The 27,655-nt window shown below is 46.7% G+C and overlaps 1 protein-coding gene and 1 pseudogene across 1 annotated transcript; one reads left to right on the top strand and one right to left on the bottom strand.

The window, feature by feature from the left end:
- Positions 1–4,349: 4,349 nt before the first annotated feature.
- LOC101543857 (GTPase IMAP family member 6) lies at positions 4,350–8,006 on the bottom strand. The gene is made up of 2 exons (XM_055146904.1): positions 7,868–8,006; positions 4,350–7,040 (listed from the first exon to the last, which is right to left on the bottom strand). Exons 1-2 carry the CDS (start codon positions 7,986–7,988, stop codon positions 6,253–6,255), a joined length of 909 nt encoding a protein of 302 aa, XP_055002879.1. The 5' UTR covers positions 7,989–8,006; the 3' UTR covers positions 4,350–6,252.
- A 13,037-nt stretch (positions 8,007–21,043) lies between these two features.
- Positions 21,044–21,965, top strand: LOC101539563 (GTPase IMAP family member 2-like; annotated as a pseudogene).
- The last annotated feature ends 5,690 nt before the right edge of the window (positions 21,966–27,655 follow it).

Here is a 27,655-nt window from a genome sequence, read left to right as displayed (position 1 = left end):
AAGCCACAAACAGACGCCTGTCTTCAGAAACTCTCGAGCTCATTCGTCAACATGGTTTGGCGCGAGCCTCAGGCAACCACAAACTAACATCCGAGCTCACAAAGCTGTGCAGAGATGCGATAAAGGAAGACCTCAAAGAGAGAAGAGCAGCAGTGTTGGCCAGTGTGGCAGAAGTCGGGAAAAGTATTAGCAATGCTTGGCTATCCTTTGCCAACTACAAGACCAAGATAACTGCCCCCCGACGTCCCGATGGATCTATCACATCCTCCAGAAAGGCAATGGAGAAAATTATTCACGACTTCTACTCAGATCTCTTTGACATCCATGTCCACCCGCCCACATACCAAATTCCGCAGGATGGATATGTCATTCCCAACATTCTCCCTTCTGAAATCCGACACACCATTTCGCTGGTAAAGACACGAACAGCACCTGGTCCAGACAAGGTCAGACCCGAACACCTGAAGAATCTGCCGCCAGTACTCATCACTACACTGGCCCGACTCTTCACACGCTACCTGCCTGAATGCAAGGTTCCGTCCCAGTGAAAATTTAAAAAATAATAAAAAAATAAATCGTAAAGAAAAAAATCAGGGATGCTGTCTCGTTTGCCTAGGCATCAAAAATCAGATGGGCCAGACACGTAATGCGATTTAGAGACAACTGCTGGACTTGAGCTGTTACCGACTAGATTCCACGGGATGTCAAAAGACTACACGGCCACCCACCTATTTGATGGTCAGACTTCTTCGTCAAAACCCTGAATGAACGTTTTGAGGCTCATTTGTTCCTGTAGCTAGCAGATACCATTGGGCTACACTAGCACGCAACAGGGACAAATGGAGACATTACTGGAGCCCGCTCAAGCAAATCGAAGATCAACTGGATGACAAGTGAAAAGTGACAATCATAAATTGCACAAAGTAATATTAATAACCTTCTTTATGAAACTTTCAAAGTGTGAAAACATTTAAATATATAAGCACATCTATGGATGAGTAGATGGGACTTGAATAAAAATATTCTAATGTCATCTTGTGTGAGTTCACATATAAATCATGGGGGCTGCTGCTGCGACAACACATGTGTGTATTCGGTGGCCCAGAGCTGCCTCCACACCTCCCTTCCTCCCCAGGTCACCCCAACAGAGAGACAGAGAGACAGGGAGACAGGGGAATACGACCTGATGGTGAAAGTGGCCCATTTAATGCAGAGTTGCTAGCATACTTATAGAACATCTGAAGGGGGTTTGAGGTAAGAATATAGGTGTGATTGGTCATTTACTGTATCACTGTATCAATGTCATCCCGTTGCTCATCGATTTGCTCAAGCGGGCATCAGTATCGTTCTTCATTTTGAGACTTGTTGTTACGGTTTTTGGCATATCGAATATGCCACAGGTAACTTACTAGGCTCTGCCGTGCGGATGAGATACTCTTGGTAGCTTTCTGGGCTCTCCGAGGGGGATGGAGGAATTGAACCTGGGTCAGCTGCGTGCAAGGCACACACTCTACCTGCTGTGCTATTACTCCAGCCCATTGGAGTGGTCATTTACATAGATAAATATTTGGAAGCGATAGCACAGCTGGTAGGGTGTTTGCCTTGCACGCAGCTGACCCAGGTTCGATTCTTCCAGGAGAGATGAAGTCATGAAATTTTTTTATAAATGGATAAACATGGATAATAACATGCTAAGTGAAATGAGTCAGAAAGAGAGAGAGACATAGAGGGACTGCACTCATTTGTGGAGTGTAGGGTAGCATCACATGAGGCTGACACCCAAGGGCCATAGATACAAGGGCCAGGGGGATTGCCCCATAGCTGGAAGACTGCTTTATGAGTGGAGGGGAGAAGGCAGATTGTATAGAGAAGGGATCACTAAGAAAATGATGGCTGGAGGAGCCAGTTGGGATGGGAGATGCATGCCGAAAGTAGATAATGGACAAAACATGATGACCTCTCAGTCTGTGTTGCAAGCTATAATGCCCAAAAGTAGAGAGAGAGTATGGGGAATATTGTCTGACATGGAGGCAGGGGCAAGGTGGGAAAGGGGGGGTGTACCCGGGATATTGGTGGTGGGGAATGTGCACTGGTGGAGGGATGAGTGCTTGATCATTGTAAGATTGTAGCCCAAACATGAAAGCTTGTAACTATCTCACGGTGATTCAATAAAATTTTTAAAAATTTTAAAAAATACAAAATAGTACAAGTACAGAGTTCAGAACTACCAGAAATTTTTGACTTATAAGTAATCAAGATGCTACACTTAATCAAGGGTGCTGGAGCAATAGCATAGTGGTTGGGCTTTTGCCTTTCACGTGGCCAACCCGTGTTCGATTCCTCTGCCCCTCTCGAAGAGCCCAGCAAGCTACCGAGAGTATGGAGCCCGCACAGCAGAGCCTGGCAAGCTACCCGTGAGTATTGGATGTGCCAAAAACAGTAACAATAAGTCTCTCAATGAGAGACGTTACTGGTGCCCTCTAGAACAAATCGATGAGCAATGGGATGACAGTGACAGTGAAAAGTAATCAAGACTGACTTGGAGAACTGTGACAATGAGTAATAAAATACAAGGGAAAGGTTAAAGATATTTAACTAAATTAGGGATGCCTTCAACAGCATGTAAGCTTCTCTGAGTGGAAGAAAGGGGACAATTCACTGATGAAGCCCAAAGCACTTAGGGTTAATATTCAACACAGAGGAAAGATTGAAGATAGACTTAAACCAAATTAGGGATGCTACCAAGGGCATGGTAAGCTTCTCTGGGAGGAGGAAAGGGGAAATTCACTGGTGAAGCCTAAAACACTTAGGATTGATGTCCAACAATCTTGTAAGAAAAATTAATATATAGACAACTTTTATTTGATAAATTACTAGTATATGCTGTGGTCATTTTCTTAGAATAGCACACTGTATTTTTATAGGCCCATTTAGATTTTTTACTTTAAATTTTCTTAGTTCAATTCACTCTTCTTAAACTTTACCTTTGTAGATTTTACATATTCCATGCAAATGCCAAAATAAATTATAAAAGAATGTTTTAAAAGTTTTATTAAGGATAGGAAGACATGAATATTGCCACAATGAGACCCAAGTGTAAAATAAAATTTAATGCAAATATTTTATATTATTTCTTTGTTTACATAGGTTAACAATCATATAGCAGGCCAGTGAGATAGTAAAGCAGGTAAGGCACTTGCCTTGAGCACCAGGTTCAATCTCAAGCACACTATATGTTCTCCCAAATCCACCAACAGTGACCCATAAGCCCAGAGCCAGAAGTAAGCCCTGAGCACCTCTGGGTGTGACCTCAAGTAAAACAAAGTTACACAACAATCATCACAATTAACTTTTAACGATTTATCATCAATTAATTCCATTTGCCATTTCTTGAAGTTTTTTTGGATTAAGCAATACAAAATAAATTTCCTCTGTGCCAGCTACAAGGGCAAACTGGGAGTGGGGTGAGAGAAAAACTGAGAACATTGGTGGAGGGAAAGTCACATAGGTGGTAGGATTGGTGTTGGAACATCGTATACTGAAACAACTGTATTATAAGCAATTTGTAAATCATGGTGTTTTCATGAAAATGAATAAATTAAATTTTTAGTGAACTCAGTGGATTAAAGTATTCGATTAGATCAAAATCCATGAAAAACATAGAAGAACACCAATAAATCAATCCTAGAGGTATGTTCAGTGAGATGATCAAAAGCAACAAAAGCAAGAATAAACAAATGTGACTGCATCCAATTAAAAAGCTTTTGTACATCAGAAGGAAATCAGATTATAATAAAAAGACACCCAAATTAATTTGAGAAAATATTTGTACACAATACAGCAGATAAAGTACTTATATCCAATATCTATAAAGTACTCACAAAGTTCAATAACAAAATAATCCAACAACACATTTCAAAAGTGGAGAGAGGAGATAAACAGACACTTCCTCAAAGAAGACAAATAGATCGCCAATGGGCATTTGGAAAAGTGCTCATGATTATGGAAAAGATATGATAATGGGATGCAAATATTGAAGAATGGTATTGAGGTGTCCTCTCATACCAGTGAAAATTATATATATATCAAAAAGTCTGGAAACTTTGTGTTGGTGAAGTTGTGGTGATAAAGGAATCCACTGTTGGTGGGTGGGAATGTCATCTGGTTAAACCTCTATGGAAAGCAATATAAAAATTTATCAAAAAAATTGAAATAAAAAACAGAAATTTTTATCCTCCTATTCTGCCACATCAGTTGGTATGACTCTCCAAGTGTAACTTTAATCTCAGAGAACCTGAGATACATGTGGAATCAGTTATCTACTTATATGGTTCGATGGAGTTGTAACTATAGATCACCAGCTGACACTCTTCTCCGACCCTGCATGACTTCTGAAACTTTCAGTGGATAAATACCTCTAGAAAGACACCATATGGTAGAATTTCCATCAGCCAGATAGACTGCATCTTATAATGATTAAGTCTTTCCGTTCTCTTCTTTGCAGGTTTGTATTCCTCCCAGATTCCATTATTCTATACCCACAAATACCTTGCTAGAGCACTCACATAACAGACACTAACACAGCCATTCTCTAAACCCACTAGCAATGGAGGAGGAAAGTACTTGTAAGTAGGATTTAATTGCCTTGTTCTCTAATACCAGTAAGCAAATACCATGAGAATAGCATAGAGGTGTGTAGCTCCCTAATTAAGTTTGCTTTATGGAAGTGCTCCTGTTCTGACCATGTCTACCTGACAACTCAGTGACCTGTAGTGAATCCTGGGTCTATCTCCTTTCCTGGGATTTATACACAATCTATTTATAAGATAGATTGTCTTATCTAGCCAATTACTCCGATGAAATTCACTAAGATTTATGATGGCCTCCATTAATATGAAAACAGGGACTTATTCTGCCTTCAAGTTCTACTCCCTCTTTCCTCAGTCCAGATCTGTCGCATCCAGAAGCCCACATATCAAAGACCTTTTGCTATATTTTAACCCACCATACATGGATCATAAAATGGGATTAAAAGTCATTAAATGGGGGCTGGAGCGATAGCACAGCGGGTAGGGCGTTTGCCTTGCACGCTGCCGACCCGGGTTCTAATCCCAGCATCCCATATGGTCCCCTGAGCACCGCCAGGGGTAATTCCTGAGTGAAGAGCCAGGAGTAACCCCTGTGCATCGCCAGGTGTGACCCAAAAACCAAAAAAAAGTCATTAAATGCCATTCAGAGTAAAAGGGATCTGACCCTTGTCTTACGTGCAATAGACCTAGTTCAATCTCTGATACCATATTTGATATCCTGAGTGATTCTTAAACACAGGGCCAGGAGTAAACCCTGAGAAACACCGGGAGTGGCACAAAAACAAACAAATTTAAAAATGCCTGTTGGGGCCTAAGAGATAGTACAATGGGTAGGCGCTTGCCTGGCATGTGAAGGCCCTTGTTCAAATCCCTGGCTATGGCTCTCCAAAGTACCACCATAATCACCATAAGTGATTCCTGCACAAAGAACCATAATCCCTAAGCACAGATTGAGTGGCCCCAAAACCAAAATAAAATTCATTCTCCCTGGTATCTTTACAGGGGAAGACATTTCACAATGGATGTGGAGTTCCGTGGTCCACACCCCAGTCCGATATGTTCCATCAACAGCACAGAAGGAGCGCCAATGAACACAGTATTGTGGGATTACATGGAAAATGAGATACATGGTGCAAAAGCTCTAGGTTCTATCATGGAAAGGTAATTATTGGCTTGTGAAGGATTCAAAAGAGGGGAGGCCCCGTGTTCTGGAGGGTGAGATGAGGTTTCCAGGATATGAGCTGGAACTAGAAAACATCACCCTGTGGCCTTGGCACACAACAAGACCTGAGACTGGGACAGTCAAAATCCTAAAGTAATCATCACTGTCATCACTGTCATCCCGTTGTTCATCAATTTGCTCAAACGGTCACCAGTAATGTCTCCATTGATACTTGTTACTGTTTTTGGCATATTGAATACACCACCAGGAGCTTGCCAGTCTCTCCCGTGGGGGCGAGAAACTCTCGGTAGCTTGCCAGGCTCTCCGACAGGGGCAGAGGAATCGAATCTGGGTCAGCACCGTGCAAGCCACAAGCCCGACCCTCTGTGCTATCACTCCAGCCCACCTAAAATAATAATAATTTTTCTAAAAAGTCACTACTGGCTGCTGGACACAGACCAACAGAAGTAGGAACTGTTCCTGCCAAAGTCCAGACTATTCTCAAAGGAGTGCCTTCCCAAGGACACGTTTGTGGAATACCTCAGACTCCCTCTGGACCCTGCACAGCTCTAGCCAGGCCTCCTCCTCCCGCTCTTCCAGGGAGCCTTGCCCCGGGACTGCTGGCCTCGCTGGCTCATCCCCGTGTGGCCTCTCCCGCCAGTACAGGTACGCGCTGTTGCTGTAGCACCGGCCCTCGTGTTCCCACAGCACAACCTCCACCTGCTCCATGAGCGCCCGGAGCTGGTCCTCCCGCTCGCGCCCCTGCGCCCTGTTGTTGAAGCTGCAGTGGCGCCGTGCGCACAACACGTCCAGCATGGCCAGGTCCCGGTTGTCGGAGCCTCGCAGGTACTCGTCCAGGGAGCCCCCAGCCAGGTCGTCACTGCGGGTGAACACCAGGATGGTGTGTGCCAGCACGCCCGTCCCAAAGAGCTGCTGGAGGCGCAGGGCCGCCTGGCGATCCTGCTCTGTGAATGGACCCAACTGGGTCACCAGCAGCACCGCGTGGGGCCCTGGGGAGGACAAGGTGATGGCCTCGCACATGCGCTGAGTGGACACCGCAGGAGGGTCCAAGGGACACAAAAGATCGGGAGTGTCCATCACCTCCAGCTGCTTCCCAGCCCACTGCCTTGTCCCTGTCTGGAAGGTCTGTGTCACAGTTGAGGCGAAGGGTCTCGACTCGAAGTGGGTCCGGCCCAGGATGCTGTTCCCGGTGGCGCTCTTCCCACTTCTGCTTTTGCCCACCAGCATCAGCCTCAGCGTCTGAGGGGTCTTCTTGCTCTCCAGCACACCTAGATTCGAGGGGAGCAAAGGGCTAGGGCTTGGAGGCCATTCACCCCGGGGGGCCTGTGGGGGAGGTACCCTGCCCTCTTGCATGGCAGACAGGTCCGCGCTAGCATCTTTTGGCATTTCTGAACAGTGTGTGTGTGAGCTGCGCTGGCAAGCAGTCCTTGTGTGTGCAGGGATGTGCATGTGTGCGTATGTGCAGGGCCTGTCGCTGCTTTCTCTGGGGAGGTAAAAGGTGCTCTGTCTGTGCTCTGAGTTACTGCAAAACTGGACATTGGCTGACAACCCTCTGGGCATCCCGGAGCCAGTGCTCATCACGACTTTAGATTCACCACTATCAAGTGAGCTCCAGGGTTGTTTTTCATTTTCATAATATTTATCTTTAAGTACAGAAGTTGTCGAACTTGTACCGACAACTTTTTCTATGAGGTTATTTCATTTGAATGTTTTCCATTGTTCAGGTTAGGGAATGTGAGTTTTATGCAATGAAATAATCATGTGTGTTCCAATACTTCATAGTTCACAAACATACTCTCCCAGGCAGGGAATGAACGGGTCTCCAGGCACCTGGATCTGTCTCCCCAGGTGAGTGGCAGAGTTGGGCCCATGAGGGTGGAGCCCACACCCAGGTCAGTGTCTCTTTGGGAGAAGCCTCGGAAGAGGAGCTGGATCTGAGGCACAAGCAGCACCACCTGCTTATCCCGGGGACTCTGCAGACCTTGGCCCTGAGGGCTGGTCCTGGTGAACCAAACCCACTGCAGGTCTGACCGGCCTCAGGGGAAGGGAAGTGATTGTCTCTGTGGGTCAGGCCCTCATCGTGGGGAGAACTCACCAGGTGATTCTGTCACTTCTGGGGTGAGGACAGACCCCACCCCAAACACCCTCCACTGCAGCGCTGGGAAGGCAGTTTCTGTGGCCATTGAGTCTTCTGCCTCTGCAAACTCCACCTGCATTGCAGTTCCCGTCTGTGCCCGTCCATAGGTCGCATCTGCTGGGCCAGTTGTACCTGCCTGCAGGTCTGCATTAGGATCCCGACACTGTGCTCCTGCTGGGGCCTGGGGAAGGATGCACTCAGATCCTTCCTCCTCCATCTGGAAAGAAAAACACAGTTCCATGTCCCCTTGCTTGCACCAAGACTGAAGAGGCACCTGACTGTCTCTTACAGAAAGAATCGGTCTGCTTCACTATTGTCGGACCACATTGGGTTGTGCTTTCCCCCCACAACAAGGAGTTTAGGTTTACTGAGTAACACCCCTCACATGCTCCTGAAGCACTCCTGTTTACTCGGTATTCATCCTTAACTTCTCTGTGCTCAGCTTTCTCTACCTGTGTTAGGGCGCGGATGGAGATCTCCCTTTAGTGACAAAGAGACTCCAGAGACTGCCAACAGCAAGTAGGGCTCATTGAAAGACTGGCTAGCCAGGGTCCAGTAGCCTACGTGGACACGCAAGTCTAGCAGGTTGAGCAATTCCCGAGCTTCTCTGAAGGAGATCTTATATAGGCCTTGCCCGGCTGTTACAGCAGAGCCCAAGCATTTCATAGCAAATAGATTTGTAGTATTACAAACTTTGTTAACCAATCCACTTAAAAGGACATCACTCCTTAGCCTATGGTTTTAGAGATCAGCATTCGCGTCAATATTCAGGAATGTCCGGGCTTTGGGGGCTGTCATGGGTCTTGTGACCTGGGTCTTGTGAGAGGCATTGGGATATTTGGTCTGTACACCACCCTTCTTGCAACCCGGGGGCGCCTGTCTCCAAATTCCTTGCTCAGGGGCAGAAAAACAAGTTATTCCGCAACTCGGGCTCCTGTAAAGAGTCTTGAGAAAGCTAAATTGATTCCTGTGTTCTGTTCTGGGCCAGTTCCTCACACCTGTTAATCACTAGTTTCCCCTGGGCAGTACCTGTGGCTTGTAAAGTCAAAGTCTCAAATTTTTTGATTTTGTATTTGTAAGTGAAATATTGCTTCATTCCTTCCCTCCCCTGTATTCTACACTGGGATCTGAGGAGATTTCATGGAGAAGGGGCAGTCGCTCATGCCTGAGGAAAGGGCAGCCTTGAGCTGCCTTATAATGATACAAGGGCCCCGGGCGGTCATGTGAGGGAGAGGAACAGGGCAAGCACAGGTCAGGACCGTCTGAGCAGCAGCACTGGGGGCTCAGTGGGAGCCGAAGACTCCGGGATCTTAGGGCACAGAGTGGTCAGGCTGGGCCTGTGGGGAAGGCCTGTGGTGTGACTGCACATGGGGGGCTGGGAAGCAGCAGGACGAGGCCACCGCCCAGGAGTGTCACAGACTGAGCAGAGTCTTGCTGAGCTCCAGGAGGTCTGAGCAGTCACCCCCACAGCCGTTCCTCAGATCGGTCCCTCTACCTGGCCTCAGTGTTCCCATAGGTGAGGGCAGGGCCCAGTAGGTGCCCTTCACCTCTTCCCTATTTGATCCCGGTGTATCTTGTGACATTTAGAGCACAGCAGGTCACATAACCTCAGCCAGGAACTCCTGTGCCCTCCTGACGAGAGCACGGCCAGGGACTGGCATCGCCCCCATTGCAGGAGCCCCTCATGCTGTCCTTGCTGGACACTTTCCGCCCTCTGCCCTGGAGTGTTTCTCAAGAATGACACGATATAGGTTGGAGAGAGAGCACAGCAGGAAGGCGCTTCCCTTGCAGGACCCCATATGATCCCCTGAGAAGTGCCAGGAGAAATCCCTGAGCACCGAGCCAGGAATAAACCCTGAGCACCACTGGGTATAACCAAAGCCCCAACCCCTTCTCCTGAAAATAATGACAGCGACAGCAGGGACTCTGCCCTACAGTAACCAGAGATGTTGAGGCAGAAGCAGAGGGGTCAAAGTTTCCCCACCCCGAGTCACAGGTCTCCCTTTTAACCCAGTGACACGCAGACATAAAAAACAGCAACACTCACAAACATACCCTCAGAAACACAGTCGACAACACATGCAACATAAACACAACATGCACTTTCACAGGCGCTCCAAACACAACACACAGACTCAAAGGCACCCACTGCTCACAGACACCGCCACCCCACACGGCCACTTACCGCCCTGCCAGCTGGGGCTGGAAGCCCAGCTCTGCCCTCGGCTCTGGCTCCCCTGTGAGTTCCTTGTCTTTCCTCTCAGAGCTTCAGACTGTCTTTGGGGGAAACGTGAAGAGCAGCAGCAGCAGTTTAAAATTTCTCGGGTGTATGAAGATGTCGCCTATATTTTCCACTGAAATGAGACACGAAAGCTCTGTCACACACCCTCCTCATGACAGAGAAAAGCAGGAAGTGGCGGCAGGAACCAGCACAGGCGCGCCTGCGTCCAGAGACCTTCTTTCACACTGTGCCTGCCCTTCGGTTGCCAAAACAGAAAAACCAGAAATGCAAAATGTTATCTTTTTTTCCCCCAAATGAGAACTTACAAGTTTTTAAAAATGTCCCTTATAGAAGTTTGTGAATACAAAAAAGGGGCAGCGGTGCTCTATCTCTCCCGTCGCCCACGTTTTTTAGTTTCATACCGCTTCCCCCACCCCAGGGTGGTTGATGACGATGGGCAGCAAAGGAAGGAATGAGGGCCAGGCTGGTTGGTCTCAGTTGTAGTTTATTCCATTCCCATCTCCATTCTCCTCTGATTCTCCTCTGCTTCTTCCTCCCCCATGCTACTTCATTCTCCTTGCTCTGGATCTGCATCTGGATCCCCAGTCCCCTCTTACAGTGTAGTTAAATCCCAAAGCATGAAGGGTTGGGGCTTACACATAGGTGTGGTCACAATCAATAGTGTTAAAGTTCTTTTCCTCAGGGAATGCTGCTTCTAGGACAGATTCTCTTTCAGCAAAATGACCCACCCAAGGGTGGAATCACAAGGGTGTGTTTCTCCTCTCCTTTTCTAACAAATATATATCACTTTTATCACTTGTAGTCCCGTTGATCTTCGATTTTCTCGAGCGGGCACAAGTAACATCTCCATTTGTCCTTGTCGCGAGCTAGTGCAGCCCAATGATATCTACTCGATCCAGGAACAGGAAGAGCCTCAAATCGTTCATTCAGGGATTCGACGAAAAACTCTGACCACCTAGTTGGTGGGCGGCCACGAGGTCTTCTGACGTCCCGTGGAATCCAGTCTGTAACAGCTCTAGTCCAACAGTTGTCTCTGAATCGCATGACATGACCGGCCCATCTGATTTTTGATGCCTTGGCAAACAAGACAGCATCCCTGAGTTTTGACTGTTAACGGAGGTCAGAACTCCAGATTCCTTTTCTCATTTGAGTGAGACATGATATTCCCAGCATAGCTCTTTCAATTCCTCTTTGGGATACCCTAATAGCATTCTCATCCTGCTTGCATAGTGCCCAGGTCTCTGAGGCATATGTTAGTGCAGGAAGAATGGTGGAATCAAAAAGATGTGCCCGGAGTCGGAGGTTCTTCTTTCTCTTAACCACCTCTTCGACGCTCTTGAATGCATTCCACACTGCTCTCTTACTCCTGCACTGTTCTGGCACCAAGTCGTACCTCTTGTTGATTTCTCAACCCAGGTACACATAGCTGCTGCATTTGGAGATGTTCATTCCATTGAGAGCAAATGGAGCTTCAGGCACCAGTTCATTTTTCATGAACATCGTCTTGTTCAGATTCAGCTACAATCCGCCCTTTCCACACTCGAGGTCGAATTAGGACAGCATTTGTGCTGCTTGGCTAATGTTTGGCGTTATGAGAAAGATGTCATCAGCAAAGCGGAGGTGGTGTAATTGCCGACCGTCTATATCACTCCCATTCCTTCCCATTTCAGTTGTCGCCTGATGATCTCAAGGGCGGTGTAAAAAACTAAAGCTCGCCGAGGGGCGCGGGCACTCGCGGGCTCTCCGGGCGGCTCTGTCTCACCGCCTGCGTCTGGTGCCCCAGAACCGTTGTGTGTGCTGTCGGTCAAAGGCAGGCGACGGAAGGAAGAAGGAAGAAGACCAAACTGGTTGCTCGATCCGTTTATTTCATTCTCTCTCTCCGCTTCTCTCCCGCTCTCGTGGATCTGGCCCCCGTGGATCTGGCCCCCCAACCCACTCTTACAGCCTAGTTAAATCTCCACAGCATGAAGGGGTTGGGGCGTACACATAGGTGTGGTCACCATCAATAGGGTAAGGTCCTTTCCCTTAGGGGGATGCATCTCCTAGGACTTAATTCTCTTTCAGCAGAAGGATCCACCCAAGGGCGGAGTCCCATTAATGTGTTTCTCTTCTCAAGGCAGCAAACATATAAGAATTCATAATATTAATTATTTTGTATGGACACAATAAGAGATGCATTAAAGCTTATAGAAGTGCTCTCCTGGGGCCATCTCAATCCCAGACTACAGTGCTCAGGCCAGATCAGTCTTTCCTATCCCTGGCAGGGTCCCAGTCTCATAATTACTATTGGATCATGACAGTATTTGTCTATGATCAAGCTCTTAACTTATAGTTAAGAATTAGGCACTTTGGCCAGGCCCATCTCGATGCCAGGGTAGCACATAACTCACCGCTTGCCCTGGATACTTCCCATCCCACGTCGGGGACCCTACTTTGGGGTGCTAGGAACTGAGGGCAACTGAGGCTTAAGTGGAGAAAGCAGATGCCCAGGAGGGAATAATATTCGAGGCTAATTAATTGCCAAGTTATAAAAACATAATATTGTCTTCTTGTGTCTATACAAAACAGTCATAGCTTTAAAGTAAATTATACAAAAGGCACAAGAAGAGGAGAAAGGCAATATTAACTTACATAATATAAATGCAGTATCCTAGGAAGGTCTGACCTTGCAAGGGAAAGCCGCGGATTAACTCTTTTGGGGAAGAGAGCATGGAGAAGTGATTATAGCTAAACAAAGGGATGGGAGAGATTCGGGAACACCTTGATGGGTGTGACTGGGGTAAGCCTAAACTCTGGGTAAAACCGGGACAAGCTACTTGTGGCAAGGAGGGAAAGGGCAAAGTAATGTCATCCTACAGGACGGCACTCAAGAGTTTTGGTGAAATTGTATCACCTTGCCGCACCCTTCTCTTTACGCCAATGATCACTTCCTTGTAGAATGGTGAGATCCTGGTGGTGAATCAACAATACAGCTCCAGAGGATTTTGATATACTGTGTTTGAATGCCCTGTTTGACCAAGGCTTTGATGACCGCCTCAGTCTCAACAGAATCGAAGGCCTTCTTTAAGTCGATGAATGTTAGACAGAGTGGCATCTTGAACTCTCGCGAAATTTCAATGAGTTTGTTCACTGTGTGGATATGGTCTATCGTGCAGAGTCCTCTTTGGAACCTGACTTGCTCCCATGGTTGTCCTTCATCTAGTGTTCTGCCTATTCAATTCAGGATGACATGAGTAAACAACTTGTAGACGACAGACAAAAGGCAGATTGGGCGATAGTTGCCGATGTCGTGAATGTCTCCCTTCTTGTACAACAGAATGGTCCTACTGGTTTTCCACTGGGACGGAACCTTGCATTCATACAGGTAGCTTGTGAACAGTCAGGCCAGTGTATTGATGGGTACTGGTGGCAGATTCTTCAGGTGTTCGGGTCTGACCTTGTCCGGACCAGGTGCTGTTCGCGTCTTTACCAGCGAAATGGTGTGTCGGATTTCAGAAGGGAGAATGCTGGGAACGACATATCTATCCTGTGGAATTTGGTATGTGGGCAGGTGGACATGGCTTTCAAAGAGATCCCAGTAGAAGTCGTGAATAATTGTGTCCATTGCCTTTCTGGAGGATGTGATAGATCCATTGGGACGTCGGAGGGCAGTCACCTTGGTCTTGTAGTTGGCAAAGGACAGGCGAGCATTGAGAATACTTTGCCCGGCTTCCACTGCACTGGCCAACACTGATGGTCTTCTCTCTTTGATGTCTTCCTTTATTGCATCTCTGCACAGCTTTGTGAGCTCGGACGTTAGTTTGTGGTTGCCTGAGGCTCATGCCAAATCACGTTGATGAATGAGCACAAGAGTTTCAGAAGACAGGCGTCTCTTTGTGGCTTTCTCCCTCTCGGCATTCTCTACACAGACATGGAGGTGCTGAACCAGTCGATCGTATTCCTCGTCGATGTTGCCAAGGATGGCATCTCCCATGTTGCTGCAATAGTGCCAAAGAGCTCCCAGTTTGTGGTCATTCTGGGAGTTGTCTTCTTAGACTTAAATTTTGCAGACTTTTCTCCCTGCTCTGTGAAGTAGAATTTCGCTTGAAGGAGACCGTGACCAATCCCATTTGGAATTTTGGGACAACAGCGACATCGATCATGCAAAACCTTCAATTCAATATGATGTGGTCAATTTCATTGTGGAACTGTACACCGGGAGACTCCCATGTCCAGCGTTTAGATTTGGCCTTCTGGCACTGTGAGTTACCATGGATGGTCTTGGTCGACATGATGAATTCAGATAGTCTCTCACCCTGATCGTTCCATCCTAGACCATGGGTGCCATTCTGGAGTTCTTCAGGCAACCTTCTTGGTCCTATCTTGGTATTAAAATCACCAACAATGATCTTGTAGAAGGTGTGGGTCTTCTTTATAGAACTTCTCCAGTTCCATGTAGAACCTCTCAATTTCTTCTTCATCATAATTGGAAGTTGGTGCGTAGATGATGAAGATAGAAACTGCAGGCAGTGAGCCACATCTATTAAAGCATAATCATCCAATCCAGGATGTTAGGCCTTCAAATGAATCGATGCTCATGGCCAAGTTCGTGTTTCAAGACACCAATGCCACCAACGCCTCTGTTGTCGAATGTTCCGAGGAACAATTCTTCTCCAGTGTCGAAAATGGCGTGATGTGATTGATGTCTCCTCATTTTGGTCAGACCAATGATGTCGTACTTGATCTTCTGCGCTTGCACCATCAGGTCCTCGATGGATGCTTCTGATGCCAGTGATTGTGCGTTGAAAGTACAGACAATCATCTTAGTCTTTTTCGATTTGGCAGTCTAGTTCGTCCCCGAGATTTTTTCAGCCTCTCTTTTCTCATCTTTCTTAACTCTGCCATATTGGGGGCTCTTTTGGTGACAGGTGAATGAGGCCAATTGTTGTTACTGTTGTTGGCATATCGAATATGCGACGGGTAGCTTGCTAGGCTCTGCCGTGCAGGCTCCGTACTCTCGGTAGCTTGCCGGGCTCTCTGAGAGGGATGAAGGCTTTTAGGGCTGCCTCCAATTGCCCTTAGAGGTGTTACCATGGTTCACACTAAATTTGACCCCTATCAAATTTGGTATGAGAATAATAGGTATTAAGAGTTTTATGGTGCGTTGCACGGCCGCTTTGCGGCCACGCGGTCCGGAGAGCAACCTGGAGGGTGGCGGTGTCTAGGTAGTGGATGTAGTGGGGGTCGGCCAGTTAGGTATTTATCTTTGGCAGGGTGGGTTGTCTGGGTTGGATCCCTCCCTCAGATGCCGGGAATTGGAGGAGGCAGACAGAGGATCTTGTTTTCTGGAAACAAGATCCTCTGGAAACAAACATATAAGCATTCATAATATTAATCGTTTTGTATGGACATAGTAAGTCATACATTAAGCTTATAGAATTGCTCTCCTGGGGTCATCACAATCTCAGACTGCAGTGCTCAGGCCACATTAGTCTTTCCTGTCCCCAGCAGGGTCCTAGTCTCATCGTTGCTTTTGGATCATGACAGTATTTGTCCATGATCAAGCTCTTTTTTAAAAAAAAAAATTTCAAATTTTATTGAATCACTGTGAGATAGTTACAAGCTTTCATGTTTGGGTTACAATCTCACAATGATAAAACATCCATTTCTCCACGAGTGCACATTCCCCACCACCAATATCCCAGGTATACTCCCCCTTTCCAACTCTCCCCCTGCCTCCATGGCAGACAATATTCCCCATACTCTTTCTCTACTTTTGGGCATTTCAGCTTGCAACACAGACACTGAGAGGTCATCATGTTTGGTCCATTATCTACTTCCAGCATGCATCTCCTATCCCAACTGGTTCCTCCAGTCATCATTTTCTTTGTGATCCTTTCTCTATTCCATATGCCTTTTCCCCTCCGCTCACAAAGCAGTCTTCCAGCTATGGGGCAATCCCCCTGGCCCTTGTATCTACCGTGCTTGGTTGTCAGCCTCATGTGATGTTATTTTATACTCCACAAATGAGTATATGTCTGTCCCTCTCTTTCTGACTCATTTCACTTAGCATGATACTCTCCATGTTTATCCATTTATAACAAGCTCTTAACTTATAGTTAAGAATCGTGGCACTTTGGCCTGGCCCATATCGATGCCAGGGTAGCTCACAGCTTGCCCTGGGTCCTTTCAGTCCCTCGTCAGGACCCTGCTTTTGGGGTGCTAGGAACTAAGGGCAACTGAGAAAGCAGATGCCTGGGAAGCTAAATTAAATCCCAAGTTACAAAAGCATAATATTAACTGTCTTCCTTTGTCCATACAAAATGACCTTGATTTAAAGTAAACTATTTGAAAGACATAAAGAGAGGAGAAATGCAATATTTCACTCATACATATAAAATCATAGATTTCTGAGGAATTTGACCATGGGAGAATCTTTCCCTCCTGTACAAGCCCAATGCCTCTGTTTAAGGAAAGCAAAGATCTAGTTTTCTTCCCCTAAATCCTCCTTCCCTTTAATATTTTCTCTCAGTGATGTAGGCCGGTAGATAGGGAAAGGCCCTGGACAATGAAACAGGTCAGCAAATTTTCTGGAAGGAAAATCCCCAGGTGATCAATTTTGTGGATATGGATAAGACCTTCAGCAGTGGACCCTGTGGAGATTGGACCCCTCCCCATGAAGGAAATTCCTCAAATTCCCTCAGACCTCTCCCTCAACCTGATTAATTCAGCCCAAAGAAGACCATCACCACTCCCAACCTCCCTAGTAAACTCCTTAGCAATGGACTTTTACCTGTGAAGAAGCCCCAAGTGGGGGCAGGTTGGAGAAACCCTATAAAAGACACCTTGAACAAAGGAAGCGTGCGCATATGCTGCCCCAGCACATGTGCTGCTGGCGCCCATGTGGCCGAGCACATGTGGTGCCTGAGCATATGTGTTGCCTGCATCTCCCCTCTTCATATGTGGGCTTTCATGCTTTCGTGTCTAATACTGGGATGTGTGTGGGGGCTTTCTCCACCCTTGGAGAAGCCCGCGTTCTCTCTTGAGGGCGTTACTCTTTTTCACCCCTTGTCCCTCCACACCTTAAGCCCTCCAGATAAAATCTGTTTTACTTCACTGCTTGTCTACTCCTGAAATTCTTTTCTGTGAGTGAGACAAGAACCCCCAAAATCCTGGGAAAGACCTTGGACTGGTCTTTCCCTTCCTGCAAAGCATCGTAGACTTTACCAGTCCTCGTTTTCCCAGCAGGACCAGGTGGCAGCGGCAGAGTGGGAGGAGACCGTCTTTCTCTCCCCACGACTCATGTGAGCCACCCGTAGGGTCCACCGACATCATCAGGAAGTCTGAAATATTCTTTCTGGGGCTTGGAACCTCAATAACTCGTGGGATAAACTTAGAACTGTCGTAGTTCCCAAATATTTCCACTTTAGTGAGAGGGTAGAGGTGAAGAGCAAGTCGAGAATATACATCTACAGCACGCTGCTGTTGAGGGAGCAGTAGCTGAGCAGCACGTTAGGGGGAGAGAACCCTCAGCATCCTCAAAAGTATGATTCCCGGACTCAGTCAGTCCATCCAACTGCTCTGAGTTAAAGAGGTCTGTGGGAAGAAGATACTGAAAACATTTCCTGTGTTCATGTGACAGTTAGAAGATCATTTAAAAATGTTTATTAGCTTCAAAACTCCTGTACAACCTAGCCTAATCATTCTAATTTCCTCTTGTTGTATTCAAGTTGCTACTTATGGATCATTCAATAGAATTGTCCCAGAGGGCCTGTATGTTACAATGCTTTACTTAAATTATTATGTCAATGCCTTAATTTTTCTGTAAATGGCTTAACATCCTTAATTCTTAGAAGTCATACTGCTTTTCTTCCATTCCACCCATTGTCTGAGTAATTAGATGATTCTTTTCCCTATTGAAATAAATAATGAATTTATGATTCATGACAATAAATAACAACATAGCAGTAATTAAATTATTGTTCTTGAATTCTGGTAGAGCCTTTTCTGAACACTGACTCTTGCCCCACAGAAGCTCACAGGACATCAGGTAAGTATTTTAACCCTGAGGGTTTGTTGTGCAACATAATCTGATGTAATCCAATTGGTACAGAAGATATAACTGATGTTTATTTTTCTGCTGACTCTTTTAACAATTTCTTATCTAGGGGAATTTTCATCATCTTTGATTGAAAATTTAAATGTGAAAAACCTCAAGACAGAAATCAGGGTGATTTTAGAGAGGGTTTGTGTGGTTTCCTTTGTTTTATTCTTAATCAGAGACTAAGAGAAGGGTATTGTTGCAACTGAACTGCTAAGTGTCCTTGTCTGACCAGCGGCATAACCTGGGTCCCATCTACAGCTCCCTGTCCTCTGAGTCAAAACTCAGGGTCCAGAGAGGCATCTGCCGACTCCACTTGGATGCAGAGCAACCGGCTTTCCCTGGGTTAGAGCATAAGCCCCGTTTCAGTGATTTGGGTTTTTTTTCTTCTTGTTATTTTTATTTTTTCCTCACAATGGTACCCGCACTTTCTACCTGAGTGCATAAATCAGAGTTTTCAAGAGATATAAAAAAATGTGTGTATGAATTTTCTTCCCCTAAATCCTCCTTCCTTTCAATATTTTCTCCCAGAGAGAAGGTTGGAAGCATTCTTTCTGTGGCATGAACCTCTAAATCACTGATGCGGTGAAGTTTAGAACTCTCCTATTTCCAAAATATTTCCAATTATACGTGTGTGTGTATGGATTTACAGACGGGTATATGGGAACAGGAGACAGATATAATGAATTGGTTTCTAAGGCTGGTTTATTTTAAGCATTTGGTTTTGTGTAATGATGGGACTGAAAACACCCAGATCTATGTTCAGAAAACCTAAAACCCTGGGAGCCAGGAGGATAAATCAGTTAATCCAAAGACCTGGGAAACATGGGAACTAATAGTAGAATTCCAGTTCCATCATGAAGACCTCAGAATCACATCCTACAACACATCCATGTCCCCACTTAAAGGGAGTCAAAACATTTTTGCCCTGCTTTCCTGTCCAACTGAAATTATACAACACACTTTTTCTAATTATTGAGGAGCAAATACCAGAATAACACATCCCTACTGAACAAATTTTCCATTTTAATAATTTCCCTTATGTATGAGGCATAAATGAGTTTTTAGACAAAAACCCCTGGAACGAACACAAACTAGTGTTCACTTTGGCTCTTCTTTTCTCTTTGAGACTTGACCAATCTCAGGTTTGAAACGAGAGCATCTGCTGCTATTAACCAAAAACCAGGTAAGTTTGTATTTATGAAAAGTTCTACTGGGTGATTTCTAGTTCCCAAACTGTGCAGCAGGGAAGTGGCCGGGTTCAATGAACAACTTTGCCCTCTTGCCAGGATGACTTCAATTTACAGGCTGCTTCAGTTTCTATTTTCCTGCAGAGTTTCTCGCAGAAAGAAACAAAGGGAAGAATCAGGCCACCCTGTGGGTTTGTGCTTCAGGCCTGTGCAGCTCTGGGACAAGGAGCTGGGATTCAGCAAGAAAAGCACATGTGTGGTGAAGGTGCTCCCACTCACAGGAGGGGAGCAGATTACGGGGTCCTGAGCAAATGGAGTGGGGTTCGGGTTTGACGGGGCCAATCGGATGCATTTCTATAGTACCGGAAGATGTCTGCTAGGGTCAAGCTCTGAGTTCACTGAGTCCCTGGGCAGGGACTCAAATGAAGACGTGGTAGAGAGATTGCTCCAGGAAGGGACCCAGGTGGGGTAGCAGAGAAGGAATGCGACTAAATCCACATGGGGGAGCAGATCCAGGAAAGGAAATGAAAAAAGGAAGGGTGTGTCCCCGGAAAGCAAGGAAAGGGCAGGAGGTCCTGAGAGAAGAGAGAATGACAGCAAGAAGGGCACAGTGGGGCTAGCACAACACTACAGTGGGTAGGGCACTTGCCTGACATGTGGCAGACCTGGGTTCCATCCCTGGAATCCTATAGGGTCCAGCCAGAGTCATTCCTGAACACAGAGCCAGGAGTGAACCTTGAGCACCACCAGGTAAGGCCCACAAATAAAAATATAAAGAAAGAGCCCTGCTGGCAGAGCACTGAAACTGAGGCACCACCTGCTGCTTCTTCACTCACCCGGGGAGACTGATGGTTTCTCTGTAACACAAGGAGTGTCGTTCACTCTCCACCCACATATAGGCCATGCGAAAAAAAAAGCGGGGTGTTGAGAGAAGGCTGCAGGAAATCAGGGTCTCACATGGGTCTGAATGGAAAAATAATCATTGTCTTATTGGTCTCTGTCTCTGTGTCTCTGAGGAACAACACTGGACCAAAGTCAATATAGTCACTGGTAAACTGCTTCCCTGGAGCCCTATTTTCCATATTCTGTCTCTTTTTTATTAAAAAGTCCCCCTAAGCCATGAGAAAATATCTGCTGATTCCTCATTTGAGTCACTTTGCACACTCATTCCAGTATGTCTGTCGCTTAGCTATTCATGGCTGGTCTTGACCAAATTTCTAACTGTCCCAGGCCGGTGGAAGCATCTCTTGCCTTGAAACAGTCGTGTTACCAGATCCAGCTGGAGATGTAATCCAGTCAAAGCTCTGACCTCTGGAGCTCTCACAATTCAGGGTCCACCATGCACAAGATAGCTTTTGAATCTGTCTCACCGCCCTGCAACACACATACGAGGGCTTTTGTTTAAGACCCTACATGAAAATATCCTATAGTGCTAGAGAGATCTAGGAAAATCTTGAAAAATCATTACTTATTCTATTTGATGTTCATTGGGTTCTATTTCACAAATGCAGCCTATTGGGAGGACATCTTTCCCCATATTGTGTAAATATGTCCTTATTGAAATAGTCCCTTGGCATGATCAACGCAGTAATGACAGTAACTTTCTCCCGACAAAATTTAATATGAAAAACCCAAACACCAGAGGATCAGAGCTGAGAATCATTCTGGTGGGCAAGTAAGGGACTGGCAAAAGTGCAACTGGAAACAGCATCCTCAGGAAACGAGTGTTCGAGTCCGGGCTGGGGGCCCAGGGCATCACAAAGATATGCAGTGAAAGTCAGAGCAAGTGGAAAGAGACGAACATGGTCGTTGTGGACACACCAGATGTATTTTCTGAGGAGGGTCACTCGGATGCCCTGGACAAAGAGGTGCAGAGGTGCTACTGGCTCTCCGCACCAGGCCCCAGTGTTTTGATCCTGGTTGATGCAGCTTGGCCGGTTCACCACCCAGGACCAGAAGGCTGCAGAGAGAGTGACGGAGATCTTTGGAGAGGAGGCCCTGGCACACACCATTATCCTCTTCACACACAAGGAAGACCTTGGAGGAGACTCCCTGATGGAATACATCCACAGCTCAGATACCCACATCCTCCGGGAGCTGGTGGCAGTGTGTGGGGGATGAATCTGTGCCTTCAACAACCATGCGAAAAGGGACAATTGGGATGAGCAAATAAAGGAGTTGATGGCGGTGATCCGAGGCCTGGTGATGGAGAAAGGCGGTAACCACTATACCGACCCACTGTACAGCCTGGGAACAGCATCAGAATGTGGACCCGTGTGGTCAGGAGAAAGGTTGTAGGATTTCAAAGGGCATCTGAGAAAGTCCATGGAGACTCAGCAATGCAGCTCAACCCTGGTCTCTGCCAAGTGCCTAGGAAGAGCTCTGACCAAAATGCTAGTGTGTCTTTTATTTTGCCTTCAGTTGTTTGAGAAACTCCTAATTATGTTCTGTGGAATCTAAAAAATGTGCCCCCTTCCTCTCTGCTTATTCTTTACTATGTGCTCTTGGTTCTGAAGCTTATTGTTAATTATATCCAAAAATTAATGATAATTTTGAGAAATAATACTGGACATGCAAGTGTCCCAGATCATAGCTATAGATCAGTAATTATTTAGTCACTATACTAAATGAATCACAGAGCCTGATGTCCATCAATTGTGAAATGCTATGGAACTTTCAATATTAACATACTCAATTTGTTAGTAGATCAATTATTTAAAGGGTACTGCTTTTTTATATGGTACCAGAACCTTTGGAAAGCTATAAACAAAATTCTTCTCATTTATATGTCTCTAACATTAGTTACATGCTCCTAAATTCTTTTTCATCTTTAAAATATAATTTCAACGGAATCTAATAAAGTAGCAATGAAATTTATATTAAATTTATAAAACAATAATAAAATTCCTGAGAGTATGATTTTTTTATTGAATCACCATGAATTAGAAAGATACAAAGAATCATCAAGTAAACAATCATTATCATTAATTAGGGAAGCAAACAATTGACAGAAGAGGAATATGGGACTAAAATTGGAGTTTCAGGTCCCGTGCCCGCCCGCGGCAGCGGGACAGCTCGGAGCACCCCCTCCCCGCCGGGCAGGTCCCAGTCATTCGCCCACCGCGCCTGATCCCGCCCTCCCGTGTCCGACAGGTATATTGGCTCTTCCCCTTGGAGACCCTGCGCCACCTGGAAAAGCGCCCCCTGCGTCCCGTGCCCGCCCGCGGCAGCGGGACAGCTCGGAGCACCCCCTCCCCGCCGGGCAGGTCCCAGTCATTCGCCCACCGCGCCTGATCCCGCCCTCCCGTGTCCGACAGGTATATTGGCTCTTCCCCTTGGAGACCCTGCGCCACCTGGAAAAGCGCCCCCTGCGTCCCGTGCCCGCCCGCGGCAGCGGGACAGCTCGGAGCACCCCCTCCCCGCCGGGCAGGTCCCAGTCATTCGCCCACCGCGCCTGATCCCGCCCTCCCGTGTCCGACAGGTATATTGGCTCTTCCCCTTGGAGACCCTGCGCCACCTGGAAAAGCGCCCCCTGCGTCCCGTGCCCGCCCGCGGCAGCGGGACAGCTCGGAGCACCCCCTCCCCGCCGGGCAGGTCCCAGTCATTCGCCCACCGCGCCTGATCCCGCCCTCCCGTGTCCGACAGGTATATTGGCTCTTCCCCTTGGAGACCCTGCGCCACCTGGAAAAGCGCCCCCTGCGTCCCGTGCCCGCCCGCGGCAGCGGGACAGCTCGGAGCACCCCCTCCCCGCCGGGCAGGTCCCAGTCATTCGCCCACCGCGCCTGATCCCGCCCTCCCGTGTCCGACAGGTATATTGGCTCTTCCCCTTGGAGACCCTGCGCCACCTGGAAAAGCGCCCCCTGCGTCCCGTGCCCGCCCGCGGCAGCGGGACAGCTCGGAGCACCCCCTCCCCGCCGGGCAGGTCCCAGTCATTCGCCCACCGCGCCTGATCCCGCCCTCCCGTGTCCGACAGGTATATTGGCTCTTCCCCTTGGAGACCCTGCGCCACCTGGAAAAGCGCCCCCTGCGTCCCGTGCCCGCCCGCGGCAGCGGGACAGCTCGGAGCACCCCCTCCCCGCCGGGCAGGTCCCAGTCATTCGCCCACCGCGCCTGATCCCGCCCTCCCGTGTCCGACAGGTATATTGGCTCTTCCCCTTGGAGACCCTGCGCCACCTGGAAAAGCGCCCCCTGCGTCCCGTGCCCGCCCGCGGCAGCGGGACAGCTCGGAGCACCCCCTCCCCGCCGGGCAGGTCCCAGTCATTCGCCCACCGCGCCTGATCCCGCCCTCCCGTGTCCGACAGGTATATTGGCTCTTCCCCTTGGAGACCCTGCGCCACCTGGAAAAGCGCCCCCTGCGTCCCGTGCCCGCCCGCGGCAGCGGGACAGCTCGGAGCACCCCCTCCCCGCCGGGCAGGTCCCAGTCATTCGCCCACCGCGCCTGATCCCGCCCTCCCGTGTCCGACAGGTATATTGGCTCTTCCCCTTGGAGACCCTGCGCCACCTGGAAAAGCGCCCCCTGCGTCCCGTGCCCGCCCGCGGCAGCGGGACAGCTCGGAGCACCCCCTCCCCGCCGGGCAGGTCCCAGTCATTCGCCCACCGCGCCTGATCCCGCCCTCCCGTGTCCAAAAAGGTTAGGGGCGTGTCCTGTCATTTGGGGGCGTGGCCTTAAAAGTGGGCGTGGCCTGTTTCCAGAGCGGCGGCCGCTAATGCGGCCGCAGATATTTTTCTTACCATTCCACGCATTGTCCTTTGGCTATAATTTATTGAACTCATTTCTCCGAAGAACTCCCTCATCATCTTAGTTACTGTATTTTGATACTCAACTAACCTAGCCTATCCTAACTTCACAAAAACTGTCAATGAACACATCAACTTGCACGGAAAAGTACTTTGTCAAAAGAGCATAACCAAAAATCTTTAGTCGAGGTTCCTCCCAAGTTAACGAGAGCTCCAGATAGTAAAGCCCATAACAACATGAAGAAACTGAGAAAATCCCCACCACTAGGAGAGAGCCAAGAAAATATCTCACTAACCTCACCAGCGACCTCCCAGAAATACACCCTCCTCTCAGATAGAGAATTCAGAGAGGAAATTGTGAGGATGATTCATGAACTCAACACAACTATGGAACGAACATCCAATAAATTAAGGGAGGATATGGATGCCGCGTTGGAACGCTCCACCAAGATAATCCAGGAAGAAATGAGAGCAGAAATTTCAAAGCTACGAACAGAAGTCACACAACTAAAAGAATCAGTAGATGAAATGAAAATCTCCGTAGGAGCCCTCAATAGTAGAATGACTACAGCCGAAGACAGAATCAGTGAACTTGAAGATGAGCTGCAAAAGCATATAGACAACAGCAAATAATGGCAAAAGACCTCAAAATGGCTCTAGAGCGAGTTAGAGTCCTAGGGGACGACCTCAGGAGAAACAACATAAGAATCATGGGAGTGCCGGAACCACACGGAACCAATCCCAATGAAAAAAACACCATTAAAGACATCATTGCTAAAAAATTCCCAGAGCTAGAGAATGTGGACATCCAGATACAAGGAGTCCGAAGGGTGCCAGCTAAAAGGGACCCAAATAGAAAATCCCCAAGGCATATCATAGTCAGAATGATGGATGCCGTGGATAGAGACACAATACTGCAAGCAGCAAGATCAAAGAAGGAGATCATATACAAAGGCGCACCCCTTAGATTCACAGCAGACCTATCAGAAGAAACCCTCCAAGCCCGAAGACAATGGTGGGATATAGTGAAAAAACTTCATGAAATGAATGCCTCACCAAGAATACTCTACCCGGCTAAACTCTCAGTTAAACTTGAAGGAACCATACATTATTTCATGGACAAGCAACAGCTCAGGAACTTCATAGACTCAAGACCAAATTTAAAAGAAGGACTCACAGGGCTACTATAAGACAAGGAAAAAGACCTATAAGAACAACAAACCCTACAAAAAAATGGCACAAAATCCAATGACAATAATCTCTCTTAATGTTAACGGGCTAAATGCACCAATCAAGAGGCATAGAGTGGCAAAATGGATTAGGAAACTAAACCCAACCTTCTGCTGCCTACAAGAAACACATCTGAATAGCCGGAACAAACACAGACTAAAAATCAAAGGATGGAAAACAATCCTGCAAGCAAACAGCCCCCTCAAAAAAAAAGCAGGGGTGGCCATACTAGTATCCGATAGCATTGATTTCAGGCTGAAAAAGATCAGAAGGGACAGCAAAGGTCATTTTATATTCATCAAGGGATATGTGCAACAGGAAGAAATCACACTCCTAAATGTATACGCACCTAATGAACGACCAGCGAAATACTTAAAAGAACTCCTAACAGAATTTAAGGAGGACATAACTAGCACCACGATAGTAGTTGGAGATTTCAACACTGCCTTATCACCTCTGGATAGATCGACAAGAACAACACTCAGCAAGGAAACGAAGGCCCTGAAGGAAGAAATGGAGGAGACAGGGCTAATAGACCTATACAGGGCTATATACCCCCAAAAGAAAGAATACACATTCTTTTCCAGTGCACACGGAACATTTTCCAAAATAGACCATGTTCTGGGCCACAAGTTATACCTTAATAGAATTGGAAAGATAGAAATTGTATCAACTATCTTTTCAGACCATGATGCACTGAAGATGGAAGTTAATCATGCACAGACTCGGAGAACCAAATCAAACACTTGGAAATTAAACAACTCACTATTGAACAATGAGTGGGTCACGGAGGAAATCAAGAAAGAAATTAAGAGATACCTCGAAACAAATGAGAATGAAGACACAAGCTACCAGAACCTATGGGACGCAGCTAAAGCTGTGTTAAGGGGAAAATTTATAGCTCTGCAAGCCTTCCTCAGAAAGGAAGAAAGGGCCTATATAGATAGTTTGACTTCGCAGCTCAAGATCTTAGAAGAGGACCAACAAAAGGAACCCAAACCAGATCGAAGGAAAGAAATAATAAAACTTAGAGCAGAAATTAACGATATGGAAACCCGAAAAACAATCCATAAGATCAATGAAACAAAGAGCTGGTTCTTCGAGAAAATAAATAAGATTGATAAACCGCTAGCAAGACTCACAAAGAAAGAAAGAGAGAAAACCCTAATAAACCGAATCAGAAATGAAAAGGGGGACATCACAACAGAAACCAAGGAGATTCAAAGGATCATCAGAGACTACTTTGAAAGTCTGTATGCCACAAAACAAGAGAACCTAAAAGAAATGGATGAATTCCTTGACTCCTACAACCTCCCAAGACTGAGCCAAGAAGACGTGAAATACCTGAATAGGCCCATAAATATCAAGGAAATCGAAACGGTAATCAAAAGTCTCCCCAAAAACAAAAGCCCAGGTCCAGACGGATTCACTGGCGAATTCTTCCAAACATTCAAAGAAGACTTGTTGCCAGTTCTCCTTAAGCTTTTCCAGGAAATCGAAAAGACAGGAACCCTTCCGAACAGTTTCTATGAGGCACATATCTCCCTAATACCAAAAGCAAACAAAGACACCACTAACAAAGAAAACTATAGACCAATATCCTTGATGAATACCGATGCAAAGATTCTCAACAAAATACTAGCAAATAGAATCCAGCAACTCATCAAAAAGATCATACACCATGACCAAGTGGGATTCATCCCAGGGATGCAAGGTTGGTTTAACATTCGGAAATCAATCAACATAATCCATCACATCAACAAAAGTAAAGATAAAAACCATATGATCATATCCATAGATGCAGAAAAAGCATTTGACAAGATCCAACACCCATTCATGATAAAAACTCTCACCAAAATGGGTTTTGGAGGAACTTTTCTCAAGATAGTCAAAGCCATCTACCATGAACCTATGGCGAGCATTATCATCAATGGAGAAAAACTAAGGGCTTTTCCTCTGAGATCGGGGACAAGACAAGGATGTCCACTCTCACCACTTCTCTTTAATATAGTACTGGAAGTATTAGCAATAGCCATCAGGCAAGAAAAAGATATTAAGGGGATTCAGATTGGAAAGGAAGAAATCAAGCTCTCACTATTCGCAGACGATATGATACTATACCTAGAGAAACCTAAAAGCTCTAGTAAGAAACTCTTAGAAACAATTGACCTATACAGTAAAGTCGCAGGCTATAAAATCAATACCCAAAAATCCATGGCCTTCCTATATGCAAACAATGAGACAGAGGAAAGGGACATGAAAAAAGC

The sequence above is a fragment of the Sorex araneus genome, chromosome 1, assembly GCF_027595985.1.
Source record: "Sorex araneus isolate mSorAra2 chromosome 1, mSorAra2.pri, whole genome shotgun sequence".
NCBI lineage: Eukaryota > Metazoa > Chordata > Mammalia > Eulipotyphla > Soricidae > Sorex > Sorex araneus.
Note: the sequence above shows the minus strand (reverse complement) of the source record. Positions and strands in the feature narration are given on the sequence as shown.

Coding starts and splice junctions, on each gene's coding strand:
- LOC101543857 (XM_055146904.1), bottom strand. CDS start 7,988: ATGCAGGTGGAGTTTGCAGAGGCAGAAGACTCAATGGCCACAGAAACT. Junction 7,041..7,867: donor AGAAGTGACAGAATCACCTG/GTGAGTTCTCCC, acceptor CCTCGAATCTAG/GTGTGCTGGAGAGCAAGAAG.